General features: G+C 36.9%; 1 protein-coding gene across 6 annotated transcripts in view; it reads right to left on the reverse strand.

Moving 5' to 3' along the window:
• The window catches only part of GABRB2 (gamma-aminobutyric acid type A receptor subunit beta2), a 388018-nt gene that overhangs the window by 268661 nt on the left and 99137 nt on the right, over positions 1 to 20220 (reverse strand). For all 6 annotated transcript variants that reach the window (XM_060296567.1, XM_060296563.1, XM_060296564.1 and 3 more), the window contains exon 5: positions 19403 to 19623. In XM_060296567.1, coding sequence (XP_060152550.1) covers positions 19403 to 19623 — 221 coding nt within the window. The remainder of the gene's footprint in view (positions 1 to 19402; positions 19624 to 20220) is intronic.

Here is a 20220-nt window from a genome sequence, read left to right on the forward strand (position 1 = left end):
ATTAAGAAGTTCTTTAGGGAAAAAATATCAAATGTTTCTCCATCCATGGATATATATATATTAAGAAAAGAGAGAGGTGTAGCACCCAAAGTGTTGAAGGAAAAATCAGTGTTACTAATTTATATGGAACTTCCAGTATTTCTTTGACAAATGTCACCTTTGGCCACAAAAAAAGCAGTAAAGAATTATGTTCACTATTATTTTTCCTAATTGCCCTCTTCACATCAGTTTCTGATTATTTACCAACTAAACATTTCTCGACTTTATTAAAATTATTCCTAAAAATACTTTACTGGTATATTTATCAATTATTTCCCATCAGAAGAGCCTTGTAGGATGTTTCTCTGCCAATATTCAAATATTGTAAAAAGTATTTATAAAGCAATAATATATTTATCTTCCTATATGCTTAAATAAATGTATCACTGATGTATCAGTCCTTTATGAAAAAAGGTTACATTTCCTAGAAAAGGTTATAGATTTCTTTGAAACATATGTCAAATCTCTGTTCTAATGCTTGATATTTATTTATTTTGATGAAAATATTACTGAACTGTCTCAACCATCTCTTCCTGTATATTTAAATTGGAGTACATGATATTTCATAAGAAAGAGCTCCGATGCAAGAATTTACTAAATATTAGGGAAAAGTATTGTGGATTTAGGCAGCAAGCATACCCAAACTTCCTTCTGAACTGAGAAACATTTAATATTATACTGTAAAAATGCTTATATATATTATTACATCAACTGATACTTTGTAACAAATACTTCAGAAGATTCTTCAGTGCAATGATAAATGCTCTTTGTAGTCAAGTCCTAAAAATTCAAAGATTTTAAATTATTTTCCAAGTCATAAAAAGGATGAGTAAATGCACATTTGATCACACACTCCCTGATTAAAATTCTTAATGGCTTCCTTTCCTCTAAAGATGAAGTCCAAACCCCTCAATGTTACAAACAAAAGGCCCTTCTTTCCTCTCCAACTCATCATACCTCACTTTCATAGCTCGCTCCCTCACGGTCCATACTTTAGCCATTCTGAAATTCTTTTACTTACCTTTCTTCCTTTACTTTTTCCTAAACATGCTGTTCCCTCTACCTGGCATCTCCTTCCCTCTGTTCTTCTCCATACTCTTTACCTGGTTAACTGTAAGTTTTCCCTCAGGTCTCATTTTACACATTACTGCCCCTCTCTTTCCCACCCCAACACAACACACACACACACACACACACACACACGCACGCACGCACGCACGCACGCACGCACACACCCCAAGTTGATTACTTGGAAAAATTTTTTTTACACTTCTTCATCTGATAGAAACTAAGTGCCTCAGGTAGCTACGCATCATGAAAGCAGATAAGATATCATAACCACTTTACAAAGGCAAAAGTGGCCCAGTGAAATCAGATGACTTTCCAGGAAGGAATTAGAAATCAGGTTATCAGCTCATCAAATTCAGAGCAGGGCAGTGTTCGCTCCATATTGCCTCTCTGGTTTGATCAACAAAAATGCCCCATTCCCTAACTGAATCACAGGTCAGTTTACTATTAGCATTAAAGTGCATAGTTACAGAGATGCTGTGCATTAAGAACCTCAAAGTGTTCATATGCTTTATATCAAGTCTAGTTATTCTTAAAGAATTTTTCCCTTTTCTTAAAAACTGCACTCTCCTTTCCTTATGAAAAGCACACAAACTTATTTTGAAAAATCTACAAATCAGGAGACAATTTTAATCAGGGGATTTCATGATCAAATCTAATATAGAAAATTATAATTAAAAATGGAAGATCAACATAAAAGATGTTAAAGACAGCATTAAAATAGTAAAAAGTTGAAACGCACCTAAATATTCCAAAGTAAAAGGTTGGCAACATACAGAGTTACCCACAAATATGACAGATTATGTAGTCTTAAAAATCATACTGTAGAAAAATGAAGGAATATTCATCATATAATATTAAGTGAATTAAGTAAATTATAAAATGGACATACAAAATACTCACAATTTTCTGTGGAAAAAAATATTCAAAGAATACAGAAGGAAACTCTACCTAACCTATTAATGATGGGTATCTTCAAAGGAAAATTTTTTTTTAATATTTGATGTTTAATTCTTTACTTTCCAAGTTTTCTGTGACTAACATGTAGTATTTAGGTATCCAGAAAACAAACCCTTACTCTTATTAAAAGAAAGGAAGGGAGAGAGAGAGAGAGAAATGACACTTTTTGAATAAATCCATAGAAGATGGTGGGCAGATGACTCAATTGCTTAAAACCTCCAGCATCTCATCATTTTACAGACACATAACTTCACAACAGTACCAACAATTATGCTGTAAACTCTATCAGCCTATATGGCCTATAGATATGACAGATATGGAACAGTGATGTTCTAAATAGAATAATCTATGAGCAAAATTTCTTATCTAGAAGATATGTGGCTTATATTGAAATTTATGGGATTTTTTCTGTAATGTAGGAGCTATAGCTAAGAAAACAAACCATTCACACTTATGTAGCTTCAAGTATGAAGACTAATTTTTTTGTCAATTATAATGTCATGTTTTTACAGAAGGGGAAAAACACAGTACAGAGTAATTTCAAGAGTCAAGTAGACTTGGATCAATATTCAGCTCCACAGTTTCCACAGATTTTAGGCACATTATTTAACCTCTCTGAGCTCCACTTTCATCTTGTGTAAAAATATCTACCTCCTGGAGTTAAAGCATGTAAAACATTTAGTATTAGTGTGCCTGGCACAAAATAACTATTTAATAAATGTGAATTAAAAAGAACTATTAAGTAAGCAAATGAATGAACAGAAAAACTAAACATGAAAATAAATAAAATACCATGAGCAAAAGTAGATGCTTTGCATCCAATCCTCTGCAGAATCTTCTACCACCAGAACACTGAGGCAGCCCTTTTGGTGGCCAATGGCCACATGGAAAGCTTAATGGAAACTAAACCTAGCTACTTGCCATGGGGTATTTTAACCAACAACACCAGACATCTCCTCCCATCAGAACAGAGTGAGAAAAGAACGCGCACACCCATTCCCAGTGCTGAGCAATCTGCCTGCAGAACACGCAGGGCACCACTGTCCTGGGGACCTTTGGATTCCATGGGTGGCAGCCACTCAAGGACACTACCTGAGTCAGACTGCAAAGAATTCCTGGCCACTGACACTCACCTGTTCCACCCTGCCATTGCATTCCCCTTTTATTTCTCTCTCTCTCTCTTTTTTATATCTTGGAGTCCCCTCTAGCCCTGTGACATGTTTCACCATCTGTTCATGCAGATGGTACCATCCAGAGAAGTCAAAAAGTTTGGTGTCCCCAAATCCCTCTTGATTCAGTCGGTTCTCTTTATCACAGAGCAGTAGGGAAAACAAATGAGAAACTGGAAACCACATTTCAAAGCACAGACAGGTCACAGCTCATACAAGGAATACATTCATGTTCAGTATCTGGTTTGAAGTGAATGCTGTCTACGTAGGTAAGCCCTTACCCTGACATTCTTCTGAACAAAACTGTGTCTGCAACAGCTGATTGCACCTAATACAGAGTCAAACGCTACCGGCCCTTCTCCCCATTGTCCACCAGGTCAGCAACTACAGTAAGTAATCTATCGTAAATGTGGCTCTATGTATAATGTACACACTCTTTTCTATCCATGCTTATAGAAACTGAAAACTTGCAAGAACAAAATAGCTTTTTGAAATTAAAGAAGGTTGTCACTGAATGAGAGTAATTTGGTTTTACACAATTTAAAAATACTACACAAGATGCAGTTGAGCCAAGCATCCCACTTATGATGGAAAAAAACCCAGAAGCCTGAAGATCAATAGAAAAGAACAAAATCACAAAGAAAGGAGAAGTAACAGGGAAATAGCCTCTTCCTTATCTAAGATGCTTGAGAGTTTTGTAATAAAATAAACACTAAGACTAAAACCTATCTATTGACACAGACTAAATTTAGCCTCCTAGGTGGTTTCAGAATCAAGTTTCCCCAAAGAGGAATGTCTGATAATCCATATTATTTGGAACTTGGTGACTCAGAATAGGACACTGTTTACATTACACTGAGGATTCAGAAGTTCATTCTCGCTCTGTGTTGATTTCCCCCTCTGTTCTTTCATTGCATATCCCTGCCCAGCCCCTGGCCACCCATGCAGTGATTACAGATTTTTTTTCCTCCTTGAGAGTAACTCCACCTACCATCAAACAAGGACCAGATCCATGGTTTGTCTCATCCCTTTATCAGGAGGTGTAGAGATGGAGTAATTTAACAAGGCTCCATGAATTAACCTTTATTGACTAACATTCGTGTAGCAATGAAATACACAATTCATTCAAATACTAAGAACAAAGAAGGAGCCCATTGGGGTAGAGGCAGTGTTTCTCATTATCACACTATGAGCATTTTTTATATGCGCACAAGGTTGACCGTTGTGTTTCTTATATCTAACTTCCCTAAAGAAAAATCAACCCATGATTCCAGGAAAATGGGCTAAAATACTTATGATTTGGGAAAAATATTGTTTTGAGCAAACGTAAGTGCTTCTTTTCCCCTCACAGTAATCAACCTTCATTCCCCCCACTGCCTGTCCTATGTTCTGTCACACAAATACAGAAAACACACATGTGCACTGTGTATATGCACACACGCATACATACACACTTATACATTCTGAAGTTCAAACAAGATAGTCCAAATATAACACAGAGATATTCTCTATACTAAGCAAAGAATATGATGTCTCTGCTCTGCTATCAATGAAAATCCATACACATTTTTATTCATAAAATATTTGATTACCATAAATAGAACTTCCCCCTTGAACTCAACAGTCACAAATTTTCTGAGGCGTGTACCTAAAAAGAGCTAGCTCTCATTAGAAAGTGTTTTCTCATTGATTCATTCTGTGGTGGAAGGCTAATATGGGTCACCTGAATTCCACTTGGATACAATTCTCTCCACCTTCACATCTCTGTATATCGTTCAAAGAACCATACTGATTGCAAATGACGAGGTAACATAACAAAACACCAGGTACCAATGGAAATTTCTACAAAATCAACTCATAGATGTATTTAAGTCACAATTTGGGAAGCTGAATTCATGACAATTGCTGATCCTGTTTTTGTTTTCAAAATGCCTTCTTATCAGCTGTTCAACTGGCATCAGCCCAAGCACCATCTCATTGTTAATGTAGTTCTTCTCACTAAGACAGAGAAATGCACATGGTATCTACTAGGGAGGATAGTCAGATTTTCTTTTTCTCCTCATCAAAACCTAATAACCTTTGATAATTGGGTATCAAATGCTATTGATTTGATTTTATGCTTCTTTTTCTACTCAGTATGCAAATCCATTGTTTAATAACGTTAGATACGATTTTGCATGAGTGCCTGAATAGAGACAGAATAATAAATCAATTTGAGATAAACACTGAAGAGAGCACAGATCCCATTCAACTGATAAACTGAATCAGGTGGTTGGATTGATAACATAGGAAATACTGTGAAGAAATTGTAATTACTAATTCATTTACACATACATTTATTCAACATTTTTTTTCATGGACTCTTCTGAGACAGGCACTATTCAAGATGCTGAAATACAGTTGGGAATAAAACTGAGGTCCCTGCTCTCATGGAGCTTATATATTAGTGGAATGAGGCCAACAAAAATAGCAAACAAATGAATAATGCACCTAGTTATAAAGAACATGAAATGCAGTAATGTGAAAGAGAAGAAACAAAGTTCTGAGTAAAGCAGTGTTACTTAAACTTTCTTCCTGTGAGCACATGAGTTTGTTCTGCCCTTAGGACCATTTTGCTTCTGTCCTTTACAACTGGAACTCTCATTCCTCAGATCACTGCTGTCAATCTTCATAAATAACATCTCAGCTCAGGTGTCACCTCCTAAAATAGGACTCCACCTTACTCTTCTAGCTACTTTTTATCCAATCTTTCATTCTGTTTTTCTCCATAGAATTCATCACAATTTGCTGCCCTCATTTATCATTAAACATTTTTTGTTTCATGGTGGCTTATGTTTCCTTCTCTAAGTACAAGCTTCTGGAGGTAGAGTCTATATCTGGCTTATTCACTTCTGCAACACCCATCCCCCACCTAGAGCAACAAGAGATGCTCACTCACTAGTTGACTGGATAGATAGAGGGGTAAATGAATTAAATGTTCAGCAATTCACTTCACTACAATGGCTTTGTTTCATTAAACATGTATTAGAACTACTAGTATTTTCTCAAGCTTCCTTTTGGAACACTACACCAATGTTCTAATATTAGGTAGTCAAAATGAAAAACTGCATTCAGCTATTAGCCTTATGAAAATTCTGAGTATGTCATGTCTGCTCTGCTACCTCCCAGCCCAGGCACTGGGTCATTTCTCCACATTAAACCTGTTAAAGCACTAAGGGCATGGGCTTTGAAGTCAAACAGGCTTGAATTCTATTCCCAGCTTTGATGCTTATAGTTGTACCGCTTTGAACAAGTTACTGAATTTATCTAAGCCTCAGTTTCCTCTTAAAAGATAGAAGGATATCAGTATCTACCAGATTGGATTATTTGGGGATTAGAAGATACAATGTATGCACAGTACTTGACACACAGCATGTACCCAATTAATTTTGACTATTATGATTATCTTGGTAACTACAGTAATAAACTACAACAACAATTACTTATTAGGTACCTACTGTTTGCCAGCTACTTTACATGGGTTATATTAGTTAATTTTGACCATATTCCTGCAAGTTAAATGATATTATAATTTTCAGTTTAAAGTTAGGTAACTTTTTAAAAAGCCCCAAAGCCTATAAGAACAAACTCCAGAACTTGGTTCTTACCTACCATCCTATCCTACCTCTTCCATCTCCCTATTACATATATTCTTCTCCTACTAACCTCCAAGTTTTGAGTCTCAAGTTTTGAATGTCTCATTTGTCTTTGTGTATCCCCGAAACCTGGCACAGTGTTGGTACATAATAAGGATTTACCACTACCATTCCTTCTTACCAAATATCATCCCACATGAATCAGGATGGGAAACAGCAGAAGAGGCCAACGTTAGATACATGTAGAAATCTTAATAACAGCAATTAATCTTTACAAACAACTTAGTATGTACCAAACGCTTTACGAAAATCTTTACAAGTATCTGTCTGCTTAATCACCCCAGTAATTCTATAAGCTGGGTACTATAAAGCCCTATATTCCTGATGAGGGAGCTGAAGCTCAGAAAGATGGAGCACAGCTAGTTAGAGACAGAGGAAGGCCTTGCAACAAGGAGGTCAGATTCCACACCCATGCTCCAAACAGGCCAGAAGAAGTTGCTCTCTCTCTCCTGGTCGTTTCAGTATTTTCCCTTAGCTCTCAGTGTACTACAGCTGCTAAAATATAAAGTCCTAATTATATTCTCTATTATTGCTACTGAGAACAATGCAACATGGAATTGGAATCTTCCTCCAAGGATTTATGACCATTTAGCATTTTGGTACCTTTTATTCTGTCCATACGAGTGCAGATAATGAGTTACTTCTCAGAAGTAAAATAGCTTGAGCATTTCATAGTATGGTGACTGTAATTTGTCATTAACCTATTACAGTGGTCTGGCTTGCTTTATTTGTGACCTCCAGAATAAAGAGGTAGGAATGGGCTAGAAATCCTCCCTTACCACCCATTTAGTAAATCAAGTAATTAAACTTTTACCAAAAGTCTTTTAACCAAAAAAATATGGAGCTGACTTCCAGAGGTTGGGTAATACTTTATCTCCTTCCTTTTTTTTCTGCCCGTGGAGAATAAGGCTGACATGAATATCTGTGAAACAAATATTTTTCACTCGTTCCAGAAAATAAATATAGATTTTCTTCCGTGTACTCTAGGGTCTTCTGTGATAGGCCAGTAGACAAAGATACCACTTGTCTGAAATTTAGAGGTGTGTCTAATGGCTCAGTACTCTTTCTGCGTTCCCTTCCAGTATGAGAGTACTGATGCTAGAGTTAGAGACAAGGGTCTCACTGAGAGAGTATTTTAAATCCGGGACACGAAGGTGTACAGGTTACTTGGGTCATTCCTTCCTGGATTATCAAGTAAGAATTGACCTTCTTCAATCCAGCAGGAAAGCTTGTGGACTGGGTGACTTGCAGGCAGCCTTGAGAGTCTCTGCAAACCACAGCAGCCATGTGCCTCCTCAATGCACTAGGGTTTTACATCTCTGGCTAACTAAATTGAGACTTAATCAAATCTTACAGTGGTTGCTTTTCCCTAGTCTGTAACCTTCTTGAAACTCCACAATATGGATGTACAATTGTGAAATAGAAGAGATTTTCAAAATCCCTATACACCAAGTTACAAACTGTAGTGCATGCTGCTTTTCCTTGAACTTGTGTATTCAGAAAAGTGAAACAAAAATAACTCTCTGCATCTAAACAGTTGCAAAGCAGAGATCCATTCAAGAATAAAGGATGAAAGGAGAAGTGATGATATTAAGTTATACCTGAGGAACATACTCTATGTCCTATATGTATGGGAATAGCAATGCCAAAAACAATGCACAGGTCCCTATTGTGGAGTCCTATTCAAGATTGAGAGTCATACTCATCTATTTAGGAATGATACCCACAAAAATCTCTCTAGAGGGGAGATGAATGACTCTTAGAAGTTCCTTTCAGGAGCCTTGGGAATTTAGGCTCTCCATTCTTCTCCTTCCATCAGCGTTTTCAGTACCGGCTTTTTCCAAGAGTCTTTTGCATCCATCTACCTGGACAGAGACAGTGTTCTCTCAGTCTCTGGGAAGGTGACTGAGATCATAGCCTTTGAGTTCAATACTAAGTCTGGAAACTCACTAGAAAGTTACTCACTTTCCCAAAGCCTGAGTTTCCTCAACTATAAAATGGCACTGATGGTAGCCTGCTTCACAGGATTGTTTAATATAAATAATTCAGGGCTTGACATACAGAAGGTACTCAATAGAAAAGGGAACCCTCCTACACTACTGATAGGAATCAGCCACTATGGAAAACAGTATAGACATTCCTCAAAAAACTAAAACTGGAGCTTCTATATGATCCAGCAATACCACTCATGGGCATATATATCCAGACAAAACTGTAATTCAAAAAGATACATGCACCCCTATGTTCACAGCAGCACTATTCACAATAGCCAGGTCATGGAAGCAACCTAAATGTCCATCAACAGATGAATGGATACAGAAGATGTGGTGTATATATATATATATATATATATATATATATATATATATAAAATATATATATATATAAAAAATGGAATATATAAATAATGGAATCATTCATAAAAAAGAATGAAATAATGTCATTTGCAGCAACATGGATGGACCTAGAGATTATCACACTAAATGAAGTAAATCAGAAAGAGAAACACAAATACCATATGATATCACTTACATGTGGAATCTAAAATATGACACACATGAACTTATGTATGAAACAGAAACAGACATAGAGAACAGACTTGTGGTTGCCAAGTGTCGGGGGTGGGGACAGGGAGGGACGGATTGGGAGTTTGGGATTAGCAAATGCAAACTATTATATATGGAATGGATAAACAACAAGGTCCTACTGTATAGCATGGGGAACTATATCCAATACCCTGTAATAAACCATAATGGAAAGGAATATGAAAAAGAATATATATACATATATGTATATACCACTTTGCTGTATAGCAGAAATTAACACAACACTGAAATCAAATATACTTCGTCAAAATAAATTTTAAAAAGTAAATTTGTATGATGAACAACAAAAAAGTACTCAATAAATTTTACTACTACCACTACTTCAACTATCTCAGCTAAATAAGTATTCATATATATTTGTTTTGAACAGGTCTTTGTGTAATTAAAACTCTATTATGAGTGAACCCATTACAAAGACTATCTGGTCTAACCCTGTATTTTGCCTATTTGCTAATAAGCAAGTTGCCAGCGAAAGCTGCCAACAAAGTTCACTGATTGCATGAAATCAGGGTGGAACAAAAGATATACAAAATGTGATTAGAGAAAACTTTATCTTCAAACTAATAGTGAGGATAATAGGCATGGTTTCAAGTTTAATTTAATGGAGTCATTTCTATTTTCTTTATTTTTAATATAAAGCAAACAGAAAAAATTTTGCAGGTATATGTGTGTGTGTGTGTATATATATATATAATATGCATATACACACAAATACAAATCTATAAATGAATACATATGCATATTTATACCTATAAATGGAGACATATACATATACACACACACACACATATACAACAGCAACAGTTTTAATCATCCACTAGAAAATACTTTTCTTAAAATAAAATAAAACAAGACAAAACAAAATAAATATCTGGCTTCTCTCCATGCTGCCAGTACTCTCATGACCCAGAGGGTTCGTTCCTAGTGAAATCGCGACTATGCTAGTGCTACTCCTGAATGCGCTTATGTATAGCCATGCTGTATACAGATACATCCGCAAGCCAATGAATGGCGTGTTCTCAGGGGTTTCAGGTCTTCTCCTCTTTGCACACAAGGCCCACTTCGATGACACCCTGTACTCATTCTTTGGGTCTTCAATACAAGATCCATATCTTTATTGGGAACGCAGTTGGTGTCTTTCCTGCTTTGAAACCCCTGGAGTCTCTGACCACTCATCTTTCATATCTTTGGTTTCAGTTCTGCCATATTCAGCTCTCACTGGACTGAAATCAATGGACATGAAGACAACTAGGGTAGTAAAGGAGACTCACTGATTACAAGAACAAGATGAGTCAGTAATATTTGAGAAAAAGAAGTCAGGCAGATTTTCTTTTCCTCTTTAAATGTTGTTATCTAAAAACCCAGCAAAAATATTGCAACCAAAAGAGCCCTGAATTACACCTAATGGTGTAATTCTGATTCTGCTATTTCCAGTTTGGATTTGACTTATTCGCTGAGGTCAGTCAGACCATGATGACGGCAAGTAACCAAATGACTCCAGCAGCAGGAACAATAACAAGCCCTGGATTAGGAGTCAGGAGGTTGGGATTCTGCTCTGTGCTTTGCCATCAATCGTCTGTGTGATGTTAGGCACAATCACTTCCCTCTCTGAGCTTCCCTCTTCTTTTCTGTAATAATGAAGAAGGTGAACTTGAAGATGACAGAAATTACTTCTAAATACATTCACTTTTCATATAAATAATTTTATTTTATAGTGAAAAATAATGGGCAAGAAATTGCTTTTAAAAATTCATCCAGGGACTTCCCTGGTGGTGCAGTGGTTAAGAATCCACCTGCCAATGCAGGCGACATGGATTTGAGCCCTGGTCCGGGAAGATCCCACATGCTGCAGAGCAACTAAGCCCATGCGCCACAACTACTAAGCCTGCGCTCTAGAGCCCAGGAGCCACAACTACTGAAGCCTGCGCGCCTAGAGCCCATGCTCCAGAGAGAAGCCAGAGAGAAGCCACCGCAATGCGAAGCCCGCCCACCGCAACGAAGAGCGGCTCCGCTCGCTGCAACTAGAGAAAGCCCCCACGCAGCAACGAAGACTCAACGCAGACAAAAAAAAAAAAAAAAATTAATTACTGTTCTTTAAGGAGGATGTACGTGTCTCTTCCCACGGAGGTGGAGGTAGATGAAGGTGTTTTTTCCTGCTTAGAAGACTGAGAATCTAGAGCACAGGGTCTCACACTCTGGCCAGAAGAACTGATATTCTTAATAAAATCTCTGTTGTTCTGCTTGACAAAATGCATTCACTCCATATCTCTATGAAAATGAATTAAACCAATTAGGAAATCCAAGTAAAAAAATTGATATATTAATGTTTAATAGACTACATTTCAGTGTGAGATGGCTACTCAGTTATTCACTTGCCGAATACCCTGTGGTAAAGCTTTAGGAGTAGAGGAAGAAGATACAATTAATAAACCTTGCCTGTCTAAATTCATTACAGGCTAACGTTATCCTTTGCCATTTTCCCAATGACAGAACATACATAGCGGGAGGTGGTTGAATTGCCTTCTGCTTCCTGCTGAATCTTTCTTTAAGAATGTGAACCTTTAATCAGAAGTGACATGTTGCTGACCCAATGTTACATATGGGAGGTGTACAGACATATGAAATCAAGGGCTGCCCCTTCACACCAAAAGACAAACAGCTATTTTTAGATGGGTCAACTACTACCAGAAGAGTAAGAAAGTCACACTTTCCATAAGAACTGTCCTAATAATCAGCACCAGTACATCTCCTGAGCCATTTATTTAGCTAATGACACCACAAGTTACAACAGCACAAATACAAGATTACAAATTGTGTTGCAAAAAGCTTTGCCTGTTTGTCACTAAAATATTAAGTAAATTTGAAATAGTAGTCCTGCATTTTATAGCAATAACTACATATTTCACCTTATGTCAAAGCCATAAACCATATCCTATATTGGATAAAGGAATATATCCCAAATATGTCTTATAATGGTTAAATAATGATGGTGAGCAGAGTTTTACTGACATGGCAAACATGTTTAGGGTGCACTCATGGTTAAAGAAAAAAATAAGATCAGAAAATTGTATAATGTGAACCTGTTTTATGACAAATTACCTATATGCTTTTTTACTAGAAAAATATCTGGAAGAGTATAAAGCAAGATGCAGGTATGATAGGATTAAGGGTAGTTATATTTTCATAACTTAACTGTATTTTCTAAATGTTTAAAAATAATTATGTAACATCTCATAAGAGGAAATAGGTTTTGTTTTCATGTTTTTGTTGAACAATTTAGTAATGTGCTAAAATGCTTATGATATAATGTTAAGGACTTAGCATATAGAGTCCAATTGGGATTCAGATTCTAAATTTTCATAAAAAATATACATTTTTACATTCACAAAAGGGTGTCATCAGTTGATAATTCAGGTTTTCTTATATACCTGAATGCACTGATTTTGTTTTTGCCTTCTTAATTAATCAGAAGATCTTTTTCAAGAAGATAACTACAGTTGCTAAAGCACTGCAATATCACGTTAAATACTGCTGTATACATAATGAGGTGGAAGTCCTAGATTAGCAAAATCACAGGTATTGAGATTTTGGGAGTGATAATAAAATTTAGAAATAATTTAAATGAATAATTATAAGAACTACTAAATGTAAGATTAGAATGCAGCTCTCCTAATTTTCTGATCAGTGTAGTTATCACTAGCTTTCTGAAATCTAATAATTATCTCCTACTTTAAGTAAATAACAGATTAAATTATACCTATGTAACATTCTTTATGATGCCATGTCAACACCAGATTAAACCTGATTTTTATTGGCTAGTGCATTAGATGAATTCATCAGCAGAAATCCTGTACTTTCTATGACATTTTTCCTTGAAGTGTTCTGAAAATAATTTGATTGGGTCAATTTTATTTTGGAATAAAATACAGATAATCTGTTTGGAATATGTGCTTTATACATTGCTAGAAATTCTTCTGCCTAGTCAATGAGAAGTCTGCTGTCACCACTTCTACAGCTGGGTTCATCCCAAGAAAATATTCTTCCCTACCTCCACTTATATCTCCTAACAGAAATATCTAAATAGTATCATAAAAGAAAGCAGGTATTTTATTTTATGATCACATTGGTATAACTGAGTTATCAACTAGCCAAGAGTGAAGGTAAGAATCTATATTTAAGGATTATATTGCTCTTTAGCCACAAACTATAAACTTAGACTTGAAAAACAACATTATTCATCACTTTTCTTAATTATTCCTGCAGATCTTTAAACAAGGTTGAGAAAATAGATGCATGATAAGACGTGATGAGAATAAGAGGAAAGGCCTGGTTTAAGAGAAACTATATAACGCTTGATTGAACGAAAATTACTGAGTGCATGCTACAAATGAGGTACTGGCTTTGGGGCTACAGGGCAGCTTCTAAATGCTGTCATGGCCACTTGGGTCTCAAGCCAGGCATCTAGTTTCCTTCCTCTTCATCTCAGCCTGCCAGTGCAATGGCTGGAGATACTTGGCTCCACTGCAGGTTTCAATCCTCTTAGTATTTTAGTAGTCCCCTTTTTCATTTTAGACATGCCTGACCGAGACCCTTCCCATTCTCTTCAACAGATTTGCTCACTTGTGCTCCTCTTGTCCTTTTTGTTCTACACAAAGGAGTATCTTCACAGAATCATGAAAAGATACCTGGGGTAAAATTCTACAATATAAAACCACTGCCTTGATATCTAAACCTTTCTCTGTTCCAGCCTTCTGTTTATTTATCAAATATCCCCAGCATCCATCTATTTATCAAATATTAAGTAACACTGCACACTTACTATCTACGAATTACTATGCTACTCGAAATACATAATTTCACTTTCCAGTCTGATGTCAGATTATAAAATTTTTTACATTCACTGATCTCATTTGATTCAGAAGATGACTGGGTTGTTAAAATGACATTATCTAATTTATCCCCCCCCTTTTTATATCTGAGGAAATTAAAACCTGAAGAAGATGCTTAAGGTTCAACAAGAGGTCAGTGACAAAAGTCCAAACGAAAATACAAGTTCCATTATCATAATACTTTGTTAAGGAAGTTGGTTGCATTGCTCACTTGTGTCCATTCATCTCTTTGCACAGCATCAGAACTCTATCCTTCTAAAATGATTATCAACCTGAAAAGTAATGGAATAACTGAGAGTAAGCTGCTAATCCGTGTTTTTGGCAATGGGGAAACAAAAATCCAATCAGAATGAAAACTGTTAAAACCTAGCCTATAACAGCAATAACTAAAACATTTCCCATATTTCTAAATCTCAATCTCCATTTTCTGAACTTCCCAAGTTCATTTTCTGAACTACCTTAATGCATGTCTGTCAATTAGCTGAGTGCTATCCTTAAAACTCATGCTACCCAAACACACTGTTTCACCATGAGTGGACTCAGAGCTCCTGCTGTACAGTCAAAAGCAATGGGTACATCCTTGCAGGAGGATGATTTCACAAGGAGGTTATCTGAGCTTCAAGTGTAGAGCTATGACCAGTCCTCCCTGGGTTACGGTTTAGCCTGGTTGTCTGTGGTCATGGATCTCACCCACTAAGTATGCATCCTCTGAGATGAGATGACCTCGTTTTCAGACACAGCTACTAAAAGTACATGTCACATACAGGTAATTCTCTACCTCTAAGAGATCAGAAATACCATTCTTTGGCTTCAGACTTTTAAATCTTGAGTGCTATTTCTTAGATAATAGAACCAGAGATTCCTAGGCCATTTTTTCTTTTCCAAATTTTATCATGGAAATTTTCAAACATACAGACAAGTTGAAAGAAGAGCATGACCAACACCTATGTACCCACCATGAAATTCAACAAGCATTAATAGTTTGCATACTACTTTACCTTTAATATGTTTTAATACCTAAAAATTTCACTAAGAAAACTCTACAAAAGAAGCTTACTCAGATTCTCTGAATGACTTCCCCTCCAGCCCCCTCATCCCTGCCAATCTCTGTGCATCTCAACGGAAGAAGCATTTAAGTCCTTAAAGGATTTGGCCTTGAACATGCATGACATTCGGCCCAGAGGACTTGTTCTACCTAATTTATTGGTCACTGCCTTATATTTAAAGTCTTCCTTGAACCAGCTTTCTATGTCTAGGTCTTCATGATTGCCTTTCAATTCTCCTTATTCCGACTGATGAACCTTGCCTGTACCAACTTCTCTGCAATGATCTTGTCTGTGCCCCAGGATGCCACACAGCAAAAATCATCCCTTAGTAAACTGGAAATGGTGTGACTCTCAGAACCTAAAGATGCATCTTCCATAGATGACTCATGACTGCTGTTCTCTAGGGCTTTATTCTATCAATCAAGAACAAAGTCTGGGGCTTCCCTGGTGGCGCAGTGGTTGAGAGTCCACCTGCCGATGCAGGGGACACGGGTTGGGGACATGGGTTCGTGCCCCGGTCCGGGAAGATCCCACATGCCGCGGAACAGCTGGGCCCGTGAGCCATGGCCGCTGAGCCTGCGCGCCTGGAGCCCGTGTTCCGCAACGGGAGAGGCCACAACAGTGAGAGGCCCACGTACCACAAAAATTTAAAAAAAGTCTGTATCTATGGATCTAATGCAAGCTGTTTCCATATCACTTTTCTTTACCTTCTTTTTTTTCCCTTGCACGCTCTCAGGTGACTTCTACTATTCTTTATTTCCATTTGCCAGTACGTAAGAAGTAGGACAGAATGATAATGAAGAGCAACATCTTTGTATTCAAACTATTATACTTTCCAGTGCCGTAGCTGTGTAACTTGGTACACAAGTTCCTTAATTTCTTCATGTAAGACAGAAAAACCAACCAACCAACCAATAGCGCCCAGTTTGTAGGAATAAAGTCAATTTTAAATGAGATAATATAAGCAATGCTCTGGCACAGTGACACGTACAGGCTAAGTCCTTTAATGCGTACTAACTACTAATATTAATACTATTACTATTCTAAACGCTGTTTGAATGCAGCCACTATTGAACATAGAAACAAAATAAATTTCTTAGCAGACTATCAGTAACAGAGAATGACTGGGGTAGGAGAGTGGGTAAGTAGGAGAAGGAACTAAGTAGATCTGAATCAATCCAGCAGCAGCAATTTTAATTGAATTCCTTTTACTTTTTATTACAAATGAAACTTCTGCTGTTGAAAAGGAATATCTGGCCTGCACTGAATTTCAGCTGTGAAATAAACGGTTCTATTTATCAGTAAAAACTGGAATGGGATATTTACAAATTTCCTGAAAAACCTCTTATCAATTTCAAACTCAGGATTAACTACACAACTGAGAGAACAGTCACAATCCATGAGTCTTCTTCTTCGTCCAGGAGTGTTAATTTTATGCGCGTCAAATGTGTTCAGGAACCTGCACATTTTGCCATTAGCCCTTACTGGAAGTGGGGCCGAGAGGGTGATGATTTACAGTAATAGTGTCCAGTCGGTCTTAATGACAAGAATGAACAGCCACCACCTTTTTTGGTCTGATTATTGGCTTAATGATTAGAAGCCATATTTATCATCTATATTGGCCCTCTCTTGTCCCTCTCAAAGACTTTTGACTGTTGATTTTTTCCCACCCATCCAACTTTGCATATGTACATTCAGAATTCATTGACAATCTTTACTGAGTTTATTTACAGTGTAGGTGCTTTGTCAGTGCTAGGCGTAACAAAGAGAACACAACTGGTTCTCTGGTCTAAATGTGGGTATCGCCCAAAAAAGGAAAACACAATGTAATGTCTACATGATTGCCGTGAAGATTTGATGGGAAAAATGTATCCAGCACTGGGTCTGACGCTTAGCGAAGACTTGCTACTTCCCAGGCCTATCCCCGCTCACTCCCTGCCAAATGAGTAACTCATTATTGCTGTGCTTCTCTCTGCCTTCTTCAGGATTCTGACTTCTTTCTGTGCTTAACTCTTAAAACGTGTGAACTACAACCTCTTTGCATTCCTCCACTGCCCGTGTGGTCCCCATCTCATCAAGGTCTTTGTGATACCATATTTTCATTGCAGCCACTACTGAACATAGACACAAGCAATAAATTGTAGTGGATTCCAAGCAATAAGTTTAGCACAATGTATCTGCTAAGATAATTCTTTCCGTAAGTACTTTCAAATTCCACCACTTTGGTGGAGTCTTTGCAGACACTGCCAGTCAACTTGTTTTATCTTTCCGCTATTTCTCTTTTTCCCTAAGGCCTGTATGCGAGCAGTGCCGGTATCCAATTCATCTCTTTACTTCCAATGGCTGACACAGCGTACAGACATGCTCTCTCTTGGCCTCAGTCTCTCCCTCCCTTGACAAACAAATGCCATTTTCTCTACAAACAGGATAAACAAACAAAGAAGCTGGCTTATAAGGATCTAAGACAATGCACCAGTCAGGAACGATGAACACAGCAGATAATGAAAATTAGATATAACAGATAAGAAAAGTGTGGGAGTGAGAGGCAACCTACGGTAACAGTTAGGAGCTCTGGCTCTGAACTTAGAACAGGACTCAGATCCCATCTTCACTGCTTACTTTCTCTGTGATCTTAGACAAGTTACACCAGCCTTCATTTGAAATAAAGATCATAACAGTTTTAACTTATGAGGTTGTTATAAGTTATTGTAACTGTAATAATACATGGAGTGTACTCACTACTGTCTGACCCCTAACAAGTGTTCAATAAATGAATAATAATATTATTATCATTATTATGAAAAAGTCACCACATGTTCACGTAAAACAGAATATATCAGAGACAACTGAACATTTCAGAATAGAGAGTCTTCCCCAATAATGGAGAGGAATTCTTTACATTGCAATGTTTTCAGAGTAAGACAGATATCTTTTTTCTTCATCTTTTTTTCCAGGGAACCATCTAATACAAAATAAACTTTAAAAGAAGACACTGTCATATTTCACAATTCATCCTCCAAAGAGCAGAGCATCACAATTCTTCTCTGATAGAAAGGTACATTTAATAGCGTAAATTCATTATTAATAAACCTGAGATGATGGCTATTTATTTGCAAATCTGATTGCTCCTTGGAGGTAAGAGGGCAAAAAAAGCCTTCCTGTTCTCAGAGGACCAGACCCAGTTCACAGAGCTCAGGAACAATTTATGAAACAGAATATCTGCCACATTCAAACAAGGATTTGGCACTCATCATTTTTTTCCACTTTAAAGAGACCCTGTGTCTAAGCTATTTTGATATTGTTTATCCCTACTCCTTAAAGAAAGCAGCTTTATGAGCCAAAAAAAATATTGTTTTGCCCTTCAGTATAAATAAACATTTTGCCTCCTTATTTATATTTTTCTTGACATAGCTTATTTCAGGCCTCTATCATACCCTGTTTGAACTATTACAAAAACCTCCAAAGTGGCATCATTTCTAAAATTTCTCTATCACCTGAAGTGAAGTGTTAATACAAAATTGACAGAAATTTGTTAATGCATCTAATGTTAATAGACAAAGGATATGACTGTGTTATATACATGTGTGTATATGTATTATAATATATAAATTTTTTACTTCTTTTGGAAATAAAAAAATCATCACCATTAACAATAAATATTTAAGCAATTAAAAAAAAAGAAAGCAGCTTTAGGATCAGCAGCTGATATTGGAAGATAATTCAGAAAAACTTAGGCTTAGCTGGGATAAGTCCCTTTGTAAACATGGAACACTGAGCTCTCAGATGTCTAGTGACTAGGAGGTTTAACGGCTTATCAGCAGAATTAAAGGAGGACTAAGAAAAACAGCACAATATGCCCCTCCAAAAAAAAAAAAAAACAGTAACTAGCGTGTTCAGGAAGAGTTCAATTTTGAAATGGACGCTACAGACCTGAGGCCGTAAAGGACCGTCCCATCTGGATGCAGCCGGATCATGCGGTTCTTGACAGTCACTCCGTGCACAAAGGACTTCTTATCGTTCAGGAAGTAAGTATCGGGCACCCAGAGCTGGTCTGCCACTCTATTGTCCAGAGTCAAGTTTAAAGGTATTACATTATAGGACAGCCTCTTATCTCTCCAAGCTTGCTGGAAGTACATTGTCAAGGTATAATCCTGTGAAATGGAGAAGATAAAAGAAAAAAAGGGTTATTTTGTACATAAATGGACTTGGGAGACAGGCAAACACTTCAGTATTCACAATATACACAACCAAATACCAAAAACATATACTATTCGCATATAGGCAAATATTAATTTACTAAACCCGTTCTTACTGAGCCCATACTATGTGTCGGGCACCACAGTATCTACAGAAGTGAAGAGAGCATATCCTTGTGAAATTTATCATACATCATTCAGGAAGAAAGATGGCAAGAAATAATTATTTAATAATTAATTTGTCTTAAAGTGTGGTGCCCAGGATTGTTTTAGGTGGAACATAAATACAATTGTAAAAAGTGGTTAATTTATTACAGTAGTAATTATAAGAGTTTATAATGAGAATCTCAATCCGTCTGATCAAAGTGAGTTTCCTAGTGGAGGCACCATTTATACTGAGACTAATGTAGCTTCCCACCTATCTAAAAAATATTAGCTCAGTTAGTATTTCATGAGAATTTTTGGGATTCTGGATCATCAGGCTAGGCTCTTTCGTTTGGAGAAACTGTGCGTTGTTATAAAGGGAGCACTGGTCTTGGAGTCCCAGGCTCC

This window comes from Globicephala melas, chromosome 3 (genome assembly GCF_963455315.2).
Source record: "Globicephala melas chromosome 3, mGloMel1.2, whole genome shotgun sequence".
NCBI classification, from domain to species: domain Eukaryota; kingdom Metazoa; phylum Chordata; class Mammalia; order Artiodactyla; family Delphinidae; genus Globicephala; species Globicephala melas.